General features: G+C 41.7%; 1 protein-coding gene across 1 annotated transcript; it reads left to right on the top strand.

The window, feature by feature from the left end:
• The first annotated feature begins 3137 nt into the window (after positions 1–3137).
• On the top strand, positions 3138–20143 carry LOC121272132 (dnaJ homolog subfamily A member 4-like). The gene is made up of 8 exons (XM_041178622.1): positions 3138–3278; positions 3515–3653; positions 11638–11818; positions 15321–15425; positions 16283–16510; positions 16607–16837; positions 19322–19422; positions 19507–20143. The coding sequence occupies exons 2-8, from the start codon at positions 3522–3524 to the stop codon at positions 19717–19719; spliced, it is 1191 nt and encodes a 396-aa protein (XP_041034556.1). The 5' UTR covers positions 3138–3278; positions 3515–3521; the 3' UTR covers positions 19720–20143.
• Positions 20144–20368: the final 225 nt, after the last annotated feature.

Below are 20368 nucleotides of genomic sequence, written 5' to 3' on the forward strand. Positions count from 1 at the left end.
AAAACCTTCTCTCCCTCCCCACCCCCAACTCACTCAAACCTTCTCTGCCTCCCAACCCCCCCAACTCGGTCATTCTCTCCATCCTCCCCTGCCGTGCCCCCAACCTGGATTTTTCTACCTTCCTGGACTTGGCATCTTACGATTGCTGCTGTTCCTGTCAGTGGGCGGCTGTGGCTCTTCTTCAACCAGCACCACTTGGATCCACACTGCCAGGGAAGTGGGGAGGGGGGCACCTCTCTGGCGGACAAGAACTCGGGCCCCAGACGCCAGCAGGACAAGATGGACAGCCCTTTGCAGCACCGGACGGATAAGCAGAGCTGGGCTCCTGAGTAGACTGAGCTAGAGGCAGCGCAAAGTGGCGACTACTGCTGAGGATGGGATGTAGCCAAGACCACAGCCAGATGGAATCTTACTGGAGACAGGCTTTGAAGCCAAGCAGCAGGTTATGGTTGGTCGGGGTTAAGTTGCTCCCTCGGTAAACGGGTCTTAGATTGGGTGAGAAGATGCAACTGCCCTGTGCCTGCGACTCCCGCATTGGAGGCTGCACCAGGAAGCTGGCCCAGGGCAGGAAGGCATTCTGGAGGCTGCACATGGGAGCTGCAGCTACTGGGGGCAAGGTCTCTGCATCTCCCAATCACAGAGAGCAACTCAAAGCCAGATCAGAATTGGCAGCAGGTTAAAAGAGAGGTGCTAGTGACAGTTCCCTGGGCCAAGCGGAGGTCAAAAAAAAATTAAAGGGCCCAATTCAACGATCCAAAAATTGGAATGCCACCAAACAACAGAGATTTCTCATCCCTGAAGGAGTGTAGAAGAACATTGACAGATTCCTAAAGGGAGTAGGTAAGATAAAAAGGATGGCCAGGAAGGTAAATGGAATACGCTCCTTCATTAGTGGGGCATAGAATATGAGAGCAGGAAGGTTATGCTAGAACTGCAGTTAAAGTACTGTGTACACTTCTGATACCACATTACAGGAAGGATGTGCTTGCACCAGAAGGTACAGAGAAGGATGTTGTCAGGAATGGAGAATTTTAGCTATGAGGATAGACTGGATCAGTTGGAGTTGTTTCCTTTGGAACAAAGGAGGCTGAGGGGAAATTTATTTAGGTGCACAAAACTATGAGGGGCCTAGATAGAGTGGATAGGAAAGAACTATTACCCATAGCAGAAAGGTCAATAACTGGAGTATCGATTTAAATTCGTAATTAGTAGAAGGGTTAGAGGAGAGTTGATGAGAAATCTTTTCACTCAGAAGGTGTTGGGGGTCCGGAACTCACTATCTGAAAGAGTAGTAGAGGCAAAAACCCTCATTACACTTAAAAAAAAATACTTGGACGTGCAGTCGAAGTGCCGTAACCTACAGGGCTACAGGCCATGAGCTGGAAGTGGGATTAGGCTGATGGCTCTTTTTCAATCAGCACAATGGGCCAAATGGCCTCCTTCCGTGTGGAAAATATTCTGTTTCTAAAACCAGGTCTATTTTGATTTGATCCAGGGAAAAACAAAATGTATCAGATTATAAGCATGTTGGCCAGGTTATTCATGCACTCCAGTCCCCCCCACTCTTGGGAAGACTCCAGCATACTGGCGGACACTTCAGTGCGCCGTCTCCAGGGACACTCAGGCGCAGATGCAGCTGTAGAAGCTATAGCCCCTCTGAACAAGGAGAGGGGCATGTCACACCTCCCAACTCCCCCAGAGAGGCAGTTACCCTCCAAAGAGGAGCCCTCCCCACGCCCCCTCTAGGGGGACAGTCACCAGGCCCGGGGTGGGGGGGGTGGACACACACCCCTCCAGTCATCAGTTTACCCCCACCCCCCCCCCACCCCCACATGGGAGAATAGTCAATCTCCACCTCCATCCCCTCACATGTTGGAGGGAGGGGGGAATGGTTGAATGGTCACCTTAGACCTCACCACCCCACCCACCAACCAACCAATCTCAGGAGGACAGTCAGCCCAGCCCAGCCCTACCGCCCCCCCCCCCCCCAATCAATCACTTGGGGGGGGGGGAAAGAAAGCCGTCAGCCCAGTGTGCTGTCCCTCCCCGCAGCTGTCACTCAGGGGGTGGGGAGGGGAAAACGGACACCCTCTCCTCTACTCTCCACCCCCTTTCTCCCACTGCTACATGGCCTGTCCCTCACCCTCCTAGTTTTATTTTTCATTCATTTACAGGAGGTGGGCTTCGCTGGCTAGGCCGGCATTTACGGCCCGTCCCTAATTACCCTTGGGAAGGTGGTGGTGGTGAGCTGCCTTCTCGACCCGCTGCAGCCCCTGTGGTGCAGGTGTGCCCGCAGCGCTGCTGAGGAGGAAGTTTCCGGCGACAGTGAAGGAAGGGCGATAAGCGCTGGCATTATTCACACGAAGTGAGCCACACGCGGGACCCGGTCCGGGAATTCACACTTTGACCGTCACAAACCCCTCCGTCACCGTGTCTTTGCAGTGGAGGCCATTCGACCCATTGAGTCTGTGCTGGCTCTCTGAAAGAGCATTCCACCTAGCAACCCCCCCCCCCCCACCATCCCATCCCCACCCTGCACATTATTTATTTTCAGATTGCAATCCAATTCCCTTTTGAATACCTCGAACCTGACTCCACCGCCCTCCGGGGAGCTTTATTCCAGACTCCAACCACCCTCTGGGTGAAAATAAAATCTCCACCATCAAAGTCACCACTGACTTTCTCCCTACCGCGGCAGACGACGGGGGGGGGGGGGGAGTTCCAGAACAGCTCTGGCTCACCGCGGAACTTTCCAGAATCCCCGGCCGGTAGAAGGAACTCATCTCCACGGAAACCGGCGCGCGAACGTCAATGAGGAGGGGCAGGGCTGTGAACCGTGGAGAACCCAGCGCAGGGCCGGAGGAGGGGCGAGGCTGAAGACGGGAGGGGGGGCGGGGCACACCATGGGACGGATCGGGGCCTAGCATGGGACGGGGCGGACTGAGCGCGGGAGGGGGGGCGGGGCAAGCCCGAAGGGGGCGGGGCTGATTATGGGAGGGGGCGGGGGCAGGGCCGGAGCGGCGACGCTGATCTAGGGAGGTCGGGGGTGGGGTGGGGGAACGAGTCTGGAAGGTGGGGGGGGGGGGGCGGGGCGAGTCCGGAAGGGGCGGGACCGATCTAGAATCTTCTGCCGCTCACGTTTAAACGCCCGGAGCCGGCGCGCGCGTGCGCGGTTCGAGGCTTTCGGCGGCTTCTCCGATCGGCTGTTTGGTGGCAGCTCCCTTCAAATCATAACAACCAGGATCAATAAAACATCGGCTTGTGATCCAGCATTGACGGTGGGTGTTTTATGTGACTATACCCGGGGGCTGTCATCATAATGGCAGTGACAGGACTTGCTGACTGTGAACAATATTAACCTCTCTGGGTTTAGTGCTGTAACTGGTATTTCCAGCGATTTCATTGCTGTCCGGGAGAAGGACTGTTGTTGTTGTTGTTGTTGTTGTTGGGGGGGGCAAACAACAAAGCATGCTGTACAAAAAAGTTTACTTTTATTATTTTAATTCATCTCTAGGGCAGCGATGGTGAAGGAAACCGCTTATTATGAAATCCTGGGTGTCAAACCCAACGCCCCCTCCGAGGAGATCAAGAAGGCGTATCGGAAACTCGCCCTGAAGTATCACCCCGACAAAAACCCGGACGAGGGGGAAAGGGTAAGAGTAAGAGGGAGGGACGTGCACTTGTCGCACGGAAGCTTCCAGAACTTTGCTTTCAACAGCTCACCCTGGACAGCGAGTTAACACGGGGAAATGAAAAAAAAAACCCCACAACCACCAGACCCTTTTAAACGCTCAAACCCAAGTCCCATCACCCCAAACCTTCACACTGGACATTCACCTGAGTGTGCGAACTGACTTGTGGATTCTGATCATATACTGATCTATTCTGATATATTCTGATCATAAACTGTTCAGCTCAGTCGCTTAATGCCTTTGTACAGCGCCTTTCAATGTAGTTAACAGGCTTTGCAGGTGCAGAGTTGAAGACATGTTTTAAGGGCAATGAAAAGCTTGGTCAGGGGGGTAGATTTAACGTCCCAAAACCAGAGAGAGGGCAGTTGGGGGTGGGAATTCCGGAGCTCGGGGTCTCAGGAGCTGAAGGCACCGCTGCCCTATTATCATGCAACCGCTAAAACTGTGAATGCTCGAGTGGCCAGAATCAAGTGAAGCAAAAACAAACTGCTGCAAAAATTCAGCATGTCTGACCGCATCTGTGGAGAAAGGAAGAGTTAATGTTTTCAAGTCCGTATGACTTTAAAGAGAAGTAGAAATGTGATGGAATTTATACTGCAGCAGGTAAAGTAGAACAGAAGGTCAGCGATAAGTGAGGGGTTAGAGATTGATAAAAAATATTATGGACACAAGACAAAGGCGAATTAAGTAAGTTGGAGGGTTGTGAACTTAGTGCAAGTAAGGATACAGGCAGGCAGCAGAGTTTTGAATGACCTTTATTTTATGAAGGGTAGAATGTGGGAGACCAGCCAGGCGAATAGTCAAGTCTAGAAGTAACAATGGCATGATGAGGGTTTCAGTAGCACATGAACCGCGGCAGGGGATAAAGTCGGGTGATGTTAGAGATGGAAATAGGCAGTCTTAGTAATGGCACAAATATGAGATTGGAAGCTCGACTCTGGGTCAAATGTGTCATCTAGGTTGCAAACAGCCTGGTTCAGCCTCAGACACTTGCCCAGGAGAGGGATGGAGTTAGTGGCTGGAAAACCGAGGTTGTAATGGCTTTAGTTTTCTCAAAATTTAATTGGGGAGAATTACTGCTCATCCAGTACTGGATGTTGGACAAGCAGACTGATGATTTAGAGACAGTGGAGGGGTTGAGAGAGGTGGTGAGGTAGAGCTGGATGTTTCCAGTATTTCATATGGAAACTTGTGTTTTTGGATGATTTCACTGAGGGCAGCATGTAGATGAGAAATAGGAGGTGGCCGAGAATAGATCCTTGAGGGACACCAGAGGTAACAGAGTGTGAGGTGGGAGAGAAACCATTGAAGATGATGCTGCACCTGGGTAGGTCAGGATGGAACCAGGTGAGTGTAGTTCCCACCCAGCTGGACATTAATGGAGAGTCATTGGTGTAGAATTCTGTGCTGTTCAAGTAGCTATGGTGTGTGAGGTTGGTGGTCCAATTGTTTCTGGTCACTGTTGCCCACCAGGATGTTAATGGATGCCTTGTTTGGTCATTAACTGGCACTTGGGTGGTGTTACTTGCTGATTATCTGCCAGCTCTTGTTGCATACAGGCATGGGCTACTTCCATTATCTGAGGAATTTGTGAATGGAATGGAACATCTGTACAATCTTATGATGTAACAACTAAAATTGACAGCTGTAGTGATGTCATGTGGGAGCTTTGATTAGATTCAACTATCACAACCAGCTTTCAGTTTTACCAGAGCTCTGTTATGACATTTATTTCCCTGGTGCCTTAATGTCAGGGGCAGTCACTGGCACCTCATTCTTCATTATCCAGCTTTTGTTCCAATGTTTGAAAACTGAAGTTGAGTGATCCTAACAGAACCCAAACAAAGCATTGACGAGTATTTTATTGGTGAGCAAGTGCTATTTAATAGCATTTGATGTTGACAACTCCTTATGTCACTTTGTTGGTTGAGAGTAGACTGATGGAGCAGTGATTGGTTGAACGTGTCCTGCTTTTGTGGCCAGGACCTGTTTAAAACTCTACAATCAGATTTCCACCCCTACTGCAGAACCAAAATGGCCCTCACCAATGTTAAAAATGAAACCTGTGATTGTTATTGATTTTCAGTCTTTGCAACTTTGACACAATTTATCACACCATCCTCATTTAGTATCTTCCCTCAGAAACATAGAAAATGTTTTGTATGTCATTCTGCTCTTTGAGCCTGCTCCACCACTCAGTATGATCATGGCTGATCCTCTATCTCACTGCCGTACTCCTGCGCTTTCCCCATACCCCTTGATGTCTTTAGAGTCCATAATCAGTGACTTGGCCTTCACAGCCTTCTTTGGTAGAGAAATCCATAGATTCACCACCGTCTGAGTGAAGAAGTTTCTCCTCATCTCAGTACTAAATGGTCTATCCTGTATCCTGAGACTGTAACCCCCTTGGTCTAGACTCCACCCCCAGCCAGAGAAAATATCAACCCTGCATCAAGTCTGTCCATCCCTGTCAGTATTTTGTTTCAATGAGATCTCCTTTCATTCTTCTAAACTCCAGTGAATACAGGCCTAATCGGTCCAACCTCTCCTCATGCCACAATCCTACCATCCCGGGAATCAGTCTGCTGAACCTTCAATGCACTCCCTCTATGGCAAGTATATCCTTTCTTAGGTAAGGAGACCAATACTCCAAATGTGGGCTCACCAAGGCCCTGTACAGCTGCAGTAAGACGTCCTTGCTCCTGTATTCAAGTCCCCTCGCAACGAAGGCCAGCATGCCATTTGCCTTCTTAACTGCTTGCTGCACCTGCACCTGCATGCCTGCTTTCAATGATTGGTGTACAAGGACATTAACATTTCCCAATCTAGCACCATTTAATTAATACTCTGCCATTCTGTTTATCCTACCAAAGTGGCTAAGTTCACACTTAGCCACATTATACTGCATCTGCCATGTATTTGCCCACTCACTCAACTTATCTAAATCACCTTGAAGCCTCTTAACATCCTCCTCACCACTCTCATTCCCGCCTAGTTTTGTGTCATCAGCAAATTTGGAAATATTATATTTTGTTCTTTCATCCAAATCATTGATATATATGTGAATAGTTGGGGTCCAAGCACTGATCCTTGTGGTACCCCATTAGTCACCACCTGCTACTCTGAAAAAGACCCATTTATTCCTACTCTGTTTCCTGTCTGCTAAGCAGTTTTCAATCCATTGCCAATAATTACCTCCAACCCCATGTGCTTTAATTTTACGCACACGCCTCTTATGTGGGACTTTATCAAAAGCTTTCTGAAAATCCAAATACACCACATCCACTAGTTTTCCCTTGCCTATTCTGCTAGTTACACCCTCAAAAATAAACTCCAGTAGGTTTGTCAAACATGATTTTCCTTTCATGAATCCATGTTGACTTTGTCTAATCCTGTTGGTATTTTCTAAGTGTCCTGTTGTCACATCCTTTATAATAGACCCTAGCATTTTCCCTCCTACTGAGGTTAGGTTAACCGGTCTGTAATTCGCTGTTTTTCCCCCTCCCACCTTATTTAAATAGTGGAGGGTGACAAATGTAACTCCAATCTGCTGGGACTGTTCCAGAATCTACAGAATTTTGGAAGATGATAACCAATGCAAACACTATTTCCATGGACACCACCTTTAGTATCCTGGGATGTTGATTATTGGGCCCTGGGGATTTATTGGCTTTCAGTTCCATTAATTTCTCCAGCAATATCGTTTTAGTAATAATAATTTCCTACAATTCTTCCTCACTAGACCCTTGGTTCCCTAGTATTTCTGGGAAGTTATTTGTCTTCCTCCATGACGACAGAACTAAAGTAGTTGTTTAATTGCTCTGCCACTTCCTTGTTTTCTATTATAAATTCTCCCGTTTCAGACTCTAAGAGACCTACATTTGTGTGGTTCAGCTCTTAGCTCTCCAATCATAACTAGAACATCTGCAGCAATGGTTTCTCTTCCTGCCTCTGCACTGTTGCTGCTAGAATTTATAAAGGGAATCCTTGCTCCCCTATTTATTTCCCCCTCTCAGCATTGTGCTGTGCCTTGGCATGGGACCAGTTTCCAAATATAACTCATGACACATAGATCAACCTCCACCCCATCTATTGACCCCCTCTACTGCCCCTGTGTTGTCAAACTGACCATCAGTCTTACTTGAGACAATTTCCTCCATGGCAGGCTGAAATCATGGTCTTCAAAGTCATGCCACAAACTCTGTACCCTAGCGCCCTTCCCTGGTCATTGCAACCTCAGTGTCCCATTTGATTGAATTGAGCTTCATATCCCATGTTATCTACAACAGGGGTTCTCAACCTCTTCTGTTTTAAAATTCCAAGGACCTCAATAACACGTGTATCTTTCTGCAAAATAATCTAAATTGCAAATTCCTTGAAGGAAAGTTTTTCCCAAAAGTGGAAGAAAAGGGGCTTAGGAGGAAGTTGAAGTATGTGCGTGATGAGGGATACCAGGAAGTAATTACATATGACATTGTTATGATTGAGACCATGGGAGTAGTGTGCAAAATATTGCAGATGTTGGAAATCTGAAATAAAGGCAGAAAATACTGCAGGTCTAGCAGCATCTGTTGTGAAAGGTCATTGACCTTAAGTGTTAACTGTTTCTCTCCACAGATACTGCCAGACTTGCTGATAATTTCCAGCAATTTTGTCTTTGGGAGTAGAGGCTGTAAGATGGCAACTTTGACAGGATACCTATGAGTAATGGTAGGATAGTTTATATAGAATGAAAGGATTAGGTACATAGGACAGTGGTGATCTCAGAGGAGTGAGGGCAAGATGAATTGAGATCGAGGTTGAAATTGCCAAGATGAGTCACAATACAAATGATGAAGGAAGATAAGTGGCAGATGAAGTTCAATGCAGAGAAGTGTGAGGTGATACAATTTGGTACAAGAACATGGAGAAACATTATAAAATAAAGATACTATGCTAAAGGGTGTCCAGGAGCAGAGAGAGACCTGGGTGTATATGTACATAAGTCATTGAAGGTGGCAGGACAGGGAGAGAGAGCTGTTTTTAAAGCATACAGTATTCTAGGCTTCATTAATAAGGGCATAGAGTATAAGAACAGGGAGGTTATGAATAACTCGTATAAGACACTGGAGTATTGTGTACAGTTCTGGGCATCACACTTTAGGAAGGATGTGAATGCATTGGAGAGAGTGCAGAAGAGGTTTATGAGAATGGTTCCAAGGATGAGAAACTTCAGTTATCAGGAAAGATTGGAGAAGTTGGGACTGTTTTCCTTGGAGAGGAGAAGGTTAAGAGGAGACTTGATAGAAATTTTCAAAATCATGAGAGGTCTGGAGAGAGTGGATAGGGAGAAACTGTTCCCACTCATAAACAGATTGCGATCTAGAGGGCACAGTTTGTGTTTTGCAAAAGAAGCAAATGTGAGGTGAGAAGGAACTTCTTCATACAGTGAGTACTTAGGCTTTGGAATGCACTACCTGGAAGTGTGATGGAGGCAGGTTCAAATGAGGCATTGAAGAGGGCATTGGATGATTATTTAAATAGAAACAATGTGCAGGGTTACGGGGGAAAAGGCAGGAGATTGGCGTTAAGCTAAAATGCTCAGAGAGCTGGTGCAGACACAATGGACCAAATGGCCTCCTACACCATAACAATTGTGATATTTGAGGATGCTAGTCTTCAGGCTTTTCACCAGCTACAAGGCACAAGCCAAGTGTATGGTGGAATATTTTCACTTGCCAGTTGCAACAACAGTTAAAACGCAATGCTATCCAGAGCAAAAGAGTCTGCATGACTGAAACACCATGTACCACCTTAAACGTTTGCTCCCTCCCACAACCTAGTGCATACTATATACTATATATACTGCATTATGTATATAAAATGCGCTGCATGTTATATACAGTGCACTTCTACAACTTGCTAAGGTTTGAAAATGCTTCTGCCAGGACAAGAGCTGAAAGTGCATGGAATCACTACCACCTTCCATGTTCCCCTCCAAATCATGCACCATCCTGACTAGGAAATATATCACTGTTCCTTCCCTACTAACAGAACTGTGGATGGCAGGGATTCAAGAAGGCAGCTTACCCCAATCTTCTTAAGGTCAGTTAGGGATAACCAATAAATTACACTGGTCTTGCCAGTGACACCCACAATCTGTGAATGAATCGTTAAAAAAAAATACACCGACCCTTCTGAAAGTTTGTTGCAAGCCTGAATGTTGGAAATGCCTTGATACTGTGGATGGAAGATTTTAAGTCCATGGATTGGGTAAAAGCAACAGCTTAAACTATATTTATATTAGAATGGTTTTGTTTGTTAATATTTGGGGATTATGTCCCAGTTACAATAGTGGAGTGATGTCTATAACTTATTCATGTTTCACATGGCAATATCTGCTATTGTTAAGAAATGTTTTAAAGGCTCAGTGGTATCCATTATCAATGGCAGGCCATGAATTTGAAGCTTTGTTTTTTTTTGTAAGCCGTGCTCTGGTTTTTAAATCTGCATGGTTTTTGGTGCCTTAATGTTTGTTTGATTCTTGTTACAGATTTAGTGAGTAATGGTCTGTTACCAAATCTTTGTTATTAAATTTGAGGATTATAATGAGCAGTCATGGAAAATCCCAAATATTTTTTCTTGCTTTGCAAAACAGCATCATTGATATCATCTACTGTATGATTTTTTTTCAGTTAACTTTTAGACTTGACATTGTCTAGATGACCAAGAATACCCAACAACCTGGGCAGTACTTTTATTTAATAACTTCATTAAAGAACTCCTTTAGACTAGTGTCCTAGTTAGCCCTTGTTGGAAGAGTGTTCTAATTGTAAGGAACGTATCTTTTTATTTTCTGTTGGACTGTGGATTAGAATTGCAAAGGCTGCAGGTTGAAGGACATGTCCATTGGGACAGGATGAGAGATATATACAATGTTGCAGTCCTGGAACAGTGTGCCATGAAAGACAGGATGGTGCCGGAAAGGAGTCCTGGACCAAGGGAGCTGCCTGACAACATCTTTTTAAGTGGCTCCTGACCAGGGTTTTGAGGGCAGGGAAGCAAAAAAGCTCCTGGCCTGCAAAAAGAAAACATCTCAAATCTCTTTTCCTCATATCTCTATAACCTCTCTGAGGAAACCCCTGTGAAAAGAAAAAGGGCAAAACCACTGTTGGCGACATTGAAAGGCAAGTGTTCAACGAGTGAACTAAATACTGAAAGTGCTGGAAGAACACCTTGTATCATCAACAGGAACTGAAAGGAATTTGGAAGACATTGATCAAAATCAACCCATCGAATCCTGTACTCCAGAATTGGGGCTATTGAACTGTTTTATCCCACTCTTAAAATCCACGTTTAGTGTGTCTTATGTGTCATGTGTGTGTAGGGATTTAAGAAGAGTTTAAGTTATAGTATTAGAAGTTAGCAGTTCATATTTCTTTCTTTTGCCACTGGTTAATGACAGTTTGTTCAATAAACAGTTATTTACTTATTAAGTTATTAAGTTAACCTGGTGCTTGTATTCTGTTAACATAAATTTTGGGGCAATCTGGTGGTTTGGTCAAACTTTTCACCTTTGTCGTGGCTCAGGGAACAGTGGGGTTTGATATTACAGCGCACTATCTACAGTGAGTCGTGACATAATGGGAATTTCACTATTTTGGTTTGTGCTGAGTTCCTTTTATGGAAGCAGTTTAAAATAATTACCATTTTATTCTAAAACAAGATTGTTTTTTCATATCTGAATTTACTTGGGCAAATCAGTTCAACAGTTTTCCAAAAGATTTTGTTCTCAAATCATATGTCAAAGAGAAAGCTCCTCATAGGAGAAAAAGACCCTAACAAAATCTTTCAGTTTTATGTTAAATTCTTGATTTATTGATGTTAGAAATGTTTACATCTGCAGTAGATAATTCAAATGTTCTTATTCATTTCTAGTTACTTTTTTTTTTCTTCCTTTTAATAGTTCAAGCTTATATCACAGGCCTATGAGGTTTTGTCAGACCCTAAGAAGCGAGACCTATATGACCAAGGTGGTGAACAAGCCATTAAGGAAGGAGGAGTAGGGGGTGGTGGTTTCTCCTCGCCCATGGACATCTTCGACATGTTCTTTGGTGGTGGTGGCAGAATGCAAAGGGAGAAAAGAGGTACACAAAGTCATTTCCCTAGTTCAATAGAGGTTTGGGAGGAGAAATTTCACAAATGAAATATCTATTATTCTCGTAGAAATACAAAATAGCTGGTAAGCAATTTTGTGTTGGCTCATTTTTCCCCACATATAAGATGACCGTACACTCAAATACAAATTGTTCCAGCAATTTCCATATATTCTGGTTAATCTAGAAATACCATTTTCTGGCTGGAGCACAATTTTCCAGAAGGAAAGCTAGAAAAGGTCAACCTGGCCACTCTCTCGCCTAGCTAAATATTCATAGACTAGGTTAGAGTTGAGGTGCTGCCATTTGACATGGGTAATGTGTGGTTCATGGAAATATCATTTCTATTGTGAATATATTCTGGATATTTCTAATTTATGGAAGGATAGCTTCTGACTTTAGTAGTGCATCTAGACGTTATAGAGTCCAAGTTTTTCTGGACTCTCGTCCAAACAAATGCTTCTCATCGCTGGCCCCACTTTGTTGAATTTCTTCTGCAGCCTCTTTGTGGCCTTGTCTTAATCTGAGGTAAAGCTCCCAAATCTGGCAACAGTGTTCTTTCTAATTGTATCCTGGCCAACGATTCATATAGACCTTGTTTTGATTTAGTTTTAATAGAGAAATATGTGCTATATGCTTTTTTGTTCACAGCTTCATCAACTTGTCTTTCAAATTTAAAGATGTTTTTTATCAGAACTCCTAAATATCTTTCAAATTTTTATCATGTGTATGTTTGCTTCTTATCCTTTCATGAAAGTTCTCCATATTAATTCCATCTGACATCCACTTGCCCAATCTACTACTCTGTCTTTGACTCCAGAGATCACTTCAGTTTAGCATGCTATTTTTTTTTTTGTTGTATGCAAATTTTGAATTTTGCACCATGTACTTAGGGGAACTCCCATCTTGCAAAAATATTGCAGATGCTGAAATCTGAAACAAAATCAGAAAATGCTAGAAATGCTCACGGGTCAGACAGCATTTGTGGAGAATTAACACTTTAGGATGATGACCTTTCATCAGAACTGGAAAAGTTTCAAATGCAAAAGACTTTAAGCAAGTACAGAGTCAGGGAAATGGATGACGGAGGAAAGAACAAAAAAAGGAAGGTCTATGATAGGATGGAAGGTAGGTGTGGTTAAATAACAAAAGGGTTGATGATACAATGCAAAAGCTGGTGGTCATGGAACAATAAAAGAAACAAAAGTGAGTCTAGAGCAGAAAGTAGGGGGGAAAAAAGAACCATTACCAGCAGCTACTGTCTGAAAAAAAAAAATGGCAGTAGAGGTTATGATTGGAATTTGTTGAACCCAAGAGTCAGAAGGCTGTAAAATGCCCAATTGAAAGATGAGTCCTGGAGTTACCATTGAGTTTCATTGGAACATTGTAGGAGGCTGAGGACAGAGAAATCTCTTTGCGCAGGTTGGAATTAAGCTATTAGTTGTACCTGATAAGTAGTTTACTGATCTTATTTTTGAGTCAACAGGCATTTAATTTCTGAAGTAAAAAGCATCAACAGATGGAGTGGGGCTAACTTTGCAGTCTATTAAGCAGTGCGCCTTTCCAGTAGATATTGGTCATATTTCAAGTTGTCTAATGTTTGTCTGTTGACTGTCATACAATAAAACCCAGTCAACTAATTCTGTTGAAATTAGCAAGTTACTTGCTGCTTGTAAAATATCTGGCTGTACTAGTGCTGAGAGCGCTACTGAGGTATAGACATTCAGCTTTGTCTTCAAGGGCATGCTGTGCTGAATCCATATCTATTCATGTAGATTCCTGTATGCTGACCTCACTTTAATGTAATTTCTAAGCATTAAGCATGGCATTGGAGAATATCCTTTCCAGATAGCTGAACTCAAGCTGTATCTGACAGCTTTGTGCTGCCAATAAGTGCGGGGGGTGAAATGTCAGCTGATAATGCATCCTTTTTTATTAAAGCTGACTGGCTGAATTTGAAGCTGTAAATGGGCATTCCTGCTGCAGACATTGTGGAACAGACCTTAGAAGTCATGCTTTTATATTTTCTTTATCTTGGTAATTTTAAAAAAAACAAATTCTCAACTTCTTCAAATTTGCTAATACATTTGAAACTCAGATTGAGATATAGACCAGGGAGTGTGCCATGGACAATCAGCAACAAAGCATCATGTAAAGGTTTAATAATCATGGATCTTTGCTCATCCATTCTAGTTTGATACGATTTGTTACTTTTCTATTGAATCTAAGGAGGATTAGTTAAAATTAAGCAAGTCTAAAGTACATCATTTCTTTGTTTACTTATTCATTTACAACAATAAATCTGTTTAGAAATTTATAACCAAATACACGCTTTACACTGTGGTTATTCCATCTTGTTCCAAAATACACTAATGAAGGTTTTCTGTTGGATAATTGGGCTCATTATGAATGATTAAGATAGTGAGTGGGTCTCAGGGAGTGAGGGTTCTGCCATGCAGTGGTATTGAACCTGAAAGAAATAATCTAGAGTAAAACACAAAGGTATTTTCCATAATGTTCAACACTATTCAATAGCCTACCAAGTTTCTCTTTCCACCTTTCCAAGGTATATGCTTTGTTGTGATAAGGCCGTTGCATAGAAGAGATTGTGTTTTTGGTTACACAACACTTCGAAAGAATCATGAGTTAAGAGTCCGAGTGACCTAACTCTTGAAGTATGTGTCTTTTGTGTACTCTGCATGCACCATAAGTTGTACACAATGACACAAGTCAAAAAAAGATCTATTTTATGCATTGAGTGCTTGTCAGCTAATCAACTGTTGGAGGTTCTTAGTCTTTTGGCCAGGAGCATATCGCTTTCCAAGTTTTTGTTTGTCAAACCGGTCTTGGTGACTCAAAACGGTATTGCGTGTTAGCATTGTTTATCGGAGTGATGGTCCAGTGCACAACTGTAGAGTGATATTGCGAATCTTCCAAACATGTAATATTGAGACTTCAAGATTTATCTTGTGATAGTATGTCAGAATGGTGAATGATTCAACCAGCAAGTGGTACTAATGGGTGCTCTAGTGATTGAGACATTGCAGAAATATCAATGTAGGACTGTGCAGTCCAGCAGATGCCAGCCAAGGATACCAGGTTTAAGCATCTTGTCTAATATATGCCTTGGTTTTTGGCTACTTTAATTCTTCTATGGTACATCGGTTTAAAAGCTTGCTTCATTTTCAGAGATCATGTTTAACTTTATAAAATTGATAAAGATGTCAATCGATGGCTTTGTCTTGTGTCAGACAGAGGAACCAAGGCAATCAGTTTGAACACAAACAGGATTCTTTCAAGTGTGCTTGCTCAGCAGCCTGAACTCAGTATAGACAGCAATCTAGTTGCGTGATCTCCAAATAATTTAACTAAATTTTCTCAGTATTAAATTAATCTCATAATTTACATTTGATGCTAAAAGAATTTCAGTTGTAAGGTAATGTTTGGATGTACATTTTCACATGTCCTGACTGTGTTGCTTATTTGTATCAAGGTAAGGATGTTGTTCACCAGTTGGCTGTTTCACTTGAAGATCTTTACAATGGAGCAACAAGGAAGCTGGCATTGAAGAAAAATGTAATTTGTGACAAATGTGATGGTGAGTATACAAATTTCATTCAAAACATTAAGTAAGAGGAAGTTGGGCTGAAGCTTTAACTTGAAATAGCATCTAACTCTGGGGAGGGTGGGGGGAAAAAACTGGCTAACACCTTCAAATTAGCTGACACAATTCCACAAAACGCTGACAACTCAAAATGGTCTTGCATACATCTACACATAGCCGGACCAATGGTGTAGTAGAAAGGTTTGTTTCTGGAATGGTGGAATGAGTTCTGGAGCAGGGGAAGCTCTAGAGATGGGATGGTCTTTATCTAACTAACAGTTGAAAGGGAGGGATTTCACCTGATAAGATGGTTGGGAGGATAGCAGCAGAATTTTTTTTTGTAGCACTCATTAAAGTGATGAAGATAAATATAGTGAAGGACTGATCTACCAGCAAGTTCAGGGGAAGTGTTGAAGACAAAGGTATGGAGAAACAAATTATGGTGAAGGAAAGAAATAAGAGAAAGCTGGGAAAGGCTGCTGGAGTATTAATAGGTTGCACTGGTTATTTATATGTTGCACAGAGCATTCAAAATAGTCAAGGAACAGGAGACACTAATTCGAATGGAGCAGCATGGCAGTTAGCAAATGTAATAGCATTCTACTTTATCGATATTATAATTAGGGGCTAAGATAATTTAGGAAGTATTGGAAGACATGGTATGGAGTGATCAAAAGAAATAAATCTTCATTAAATGAGCTAGAGTTAAGTGGAAAGCCATAGTACAATGTATATTTCTAATTTTTTATCCCCAGTGTACACTGTTTCATTATACAGTGCTCTGTATGACAAAAGAGGAAAAGGGGTTTATTTCATTTTTTTTCATCTTACCTGTATATTTTTATTATCAGGTTGTGGAGGTAAGAAAGGAGCTGTGGAAAAATGTCCAAACTGCAAAGGCAGAGGGATTGAAATCCATGTACAACAAATTGGACCCGGAATGGTACAACAGATTCAGACAATGTGCTCGGAATGTCATGGACAGGGTGAACAGATTAATCCAAAAGACCGATGCAAGAATTGTAATGGACGCAAAATTGTAAAAGAGAGAAAAATACTAGAAGTTTACGTAGACAAAGGTAAGATATAAAGGGTACTTGTGATGTTTGGATCTTAAAGCTGTTCTGTATGATTATTTTAATGACTGGTGGAATTAATTACTGAGTTTACTTCAGGTATGCAAGATGGGCAGAAGATAACATTCCGTGGAGAGGGCGATCAGGAACCTGGATTAGAACCTGGTGACGTTATCATTGTACTGGATCAAAAGGACCATGACACATTCCGAAGGCATGGAAATGACTTAGTAATGAAAATGGAAATCCTGCTGGTGGAAGCTTTATGTGGCTTCAAAAGAACAATAGAAACACTCGACAAAAGGACACTGCTGATTACTTCAAAACCAGGTTAATATCAGAGAAATCATTTTCTTTTTTAGCAGTATATAGAAGTTCTAAAGCATGACATCTTAATATTATTGAAAGATCCACTAACGTTTTTCAGGTTTGGTTTGGCACAATTATATTATTTTATATTTGGTTGCAATAGCACTTTAAAATTCACTTCAAATAATCTGGTGCAAAAATAGACTATTTAATAGATTTGAGTTTTAACTACCTACTGTGCAAAACTTTTTTTTGTTTCCACTGGTGCAAGAGAAATCAATCTTGCCATCACTTACCTAATCATAATCCTTGATAATTTTTCAAGATTGTCATCAAGTTACCCTTAACTTTCTCAGAATTAGTTTGGAGGGTGTGAAGTACTAACTTATAACATCGCCTGACTAATCCCTCAACCCTGGCAACATCCCATGCACTGTTTTCATTGTTTGAATGTCTGGATATTCAGAACTGTGTACAAAACACTCTTTTTTACTCAACAAAGCTCTTGTACAAGTTCAACATTACACTCCTTTTGTTACTAGATACCAAAATTCTGTTTGTATCCTTGTGGCTTTATCTGTTTATACCATTAATTTTTAGTGTGTATCTGTGTTCCAGTGTCCCTGTACTCCTTTATGCCATTTAAAATGTTAATATTTAAGGATTATATAATTTCCCTATTTCATCCAAAAGGTATTGTGACATTCTCCTATATTAAACATTGGGTGGATTGGCCACCTATCCCAACTGTGATCTTTGCAGTATTTCACAATCCCAGTCAAAATTTGTTATCGAAGTTTTTATTCCTGTTTCAATTCAGATTAGTAATTGATTCCTTGGTAATTTCATTAACATTTGTTGATTCAAATTCAATAGCACCATCCAAACCCACAACCTCTACCACCTAGAAGTACAAGGGCAGCGTAGGAACACCACCACCAAGTTCCCCCTCCAAGCCACACACTTTCCTGACTTGGAACTATATCGTTGTTCCTTCACTGTCGCTGGGTTAAGATCCTGGAACTCCCTCCCTAACACACTGTGGGTGTACCCTACACCACATGGACTGCAGCTGTCTAAGAAGGCAGCTCACCACCCTCTTCTCATGGACAATTGGTGATACGCAATAAATGCTGGCCCAGCAGTGACACCCATATCCCAAGAACGAATTTTCTTTAAAAGCCTGTATAGTAAATTTAAAACAACCCTAACATAGGTCCTTGAAGAGCACTTCTTTCAAGTTTGAGAAACTTGATTTTACTTGCTTTCCACCAATATTCCCTATAATCCCAGGAGCTATTATCTTTGCCATAATGTTACCTTCATCAAAAACTTCATAAAAATCCATATGAATTACATGGTCTGCGTTACCTTTATCCTCTTAACTTCATATTGTTTTTTAGATTGATCAAGTATGACCTGCCTTTTAGAAATTTGTGCTGGTTGGCTTTAATTAATTCTTGTTTCTCCAAATGCTTAGTAATTTCATCCTATGTTATATAGTCTCTAAGGCTTGAAGCTCCCAATATCCTGCTGTAACTTAAACAGGAATAGCCTTTACAGGTGATTAGGTTGTTTCTCCCAGGCCTCCATCAAAATGACAACAGGCAATCAGGAGTACAGGAATTCTACCTTGTACTTTACCAACATCAGAACAAAGACTAACTGGCCTATAATGACTTATCTCTGCTGGCTTTATGAAAGAGAGATGCTACCTTAGCTATCCTCTAGTCCTCTGGCATAATTTCTTTCCAAGGATGTTTAGCATTGTAGTCAGCCTCTGTTTCTGCTCCAGATAGATCCTTGTATGTAAGCAATTGGATTTACTGCTAGGCAAGGAATAAGGAGCCAAGATGGTGTTAAGATACAAATCTAATCTTGATCTAATGGAATGGCAGAACTGGTGCAAGGGACTGAATGGACTATTCTGTTCCTTTTGTTCCCAGATCTTGATGATTTAACCCAGAATTTGAACAAATTCTTTGCTATCTTTCTGAATAATGAACTCTGAAATCTTCATCCAGCTCGTGGTTCTAATATCCCAAAATTCATCATCTTTTTGAAATTTACATAAAACTATTGAATATGTTTGCTGTTCTTCCACTCTTGCAAGATTGCTGACTCTGTTTGTAATCATTATTAGCAGTGACCTAGACAAAGACTTTCTAAGCTAAATTTCTCTTACTCTTTAGTAGCTTTTAGCTTGACCTAGCTTTGTTTAATGTGCCCTGAATGGTTCGTTTTTAGTTTCAGATTTATTCTCCAATGAAACCTCAGCCTTCAATATATTTTTTTTCTGTGATAATTTACCGCTTCTGTTGAATATGCCCCATTGCTAGTCTGTTCATTCATTGGGCAAAGTCCCTTTTTTAATTTGCTATATAAATTTTTCCCAATCTAGTGCCCTTTTCTCTTACCTTTAAAGGATCAATAAAATGTATTGTACCAAATGGTCTGATGTTTTACTGTTTATTTTATTTTGAACCTGAATTTTTATCTTTTTAGGTGAAGTCATAAAAGTTGGCAGCCTTAAATGTGTTCTTAATGAAGGTATGCCTATTTACAGAGATCCATTTGAGAAAGGACTGCTGATTATTCAATTCTCAGTAAGTATTATCAGAGAATGTAATGGTTACTTAAGATAGGATTTATAATTTTATATAGCTACATTATTCTTGCATCATCTGTAGGTGAAGTTTCCACCATATGGTTGGATTCCACCACAAAACTTGGCTGAGTTAGAGGATCTACTTCCACCACGTCAAGAGGTAATGATCACTGACGACATGGAACCAGTGGAGTTAACAGAATGCCTCTTGGAAGAGCAACACAGAAGTTATAGCGGGGAAGTATATGAGGAAGATCAAAAGCCTAGAGGAGGTGTTCAATGTCAAACATCCTAAACAATGTGTGGCTAGTGTTAGAAAAATAGATTCTGTAATGCTTCAAAACTATTTTATTAAAAAGCATTGCATTGGTTATCCCCAAAAAAGACTAATTTCTTATGCATCATATGACCACAAGGTAGTACTAGTTTCTTTTTTCCTTTGCTTTGGTGGAGAATACGAACTCCAGTTTTTATTGTTACCTAAGAATTTATATGTACTGAAACAATGTACTTTGTCTTCCTTGTCATTTGCCCAGTGTTTAATGTATTTCTGTTCACGTGATAATATGTCAATATCTGAATTGAATATGGACATCAACACATGGCCATTCTATCAATGTCTAAGTGTACTTCAATTTGTCATTTCTGGTATTGCTTATAAGTGAGTAATGTTTTGTTTTTTTGGTCTTCCAATATTAAAGTGGGAGTATGAAAACTAATCACTTGTTACTGCATATGAGTGTATTTGAAATAATTCAGTCTTACCCAAAAAAAACATTTCTTGTAGCTGAAAAAAAGCAGAACTACAGTATCTTTTGAACATTGTGCCAGCTTGCCACTTATGTAGCAACTTTTTCAGTCATCCCACTGTGCTTCACAGAAGAGAGACACTACAAGTAGTAGGGGAAGTAACAAAGCATAGCTGAAGAGGTAAGAATTTGGAA

The sequence above is a fragment of the Carcharodon carcharias genome, chromosome 32, assembly GCF_017639515.1.
Source record: "Carcharodon carcharias isolate sCarCar2 chromosome 32, sCarCar2.pri, whole genome shotgun sequence".
NCBI lineage: Eukaryota > Metazoa > Chordata > Chondrichthyes > Lamniformes > Lamnidae > Carcharodon > Carcharodon carcharias.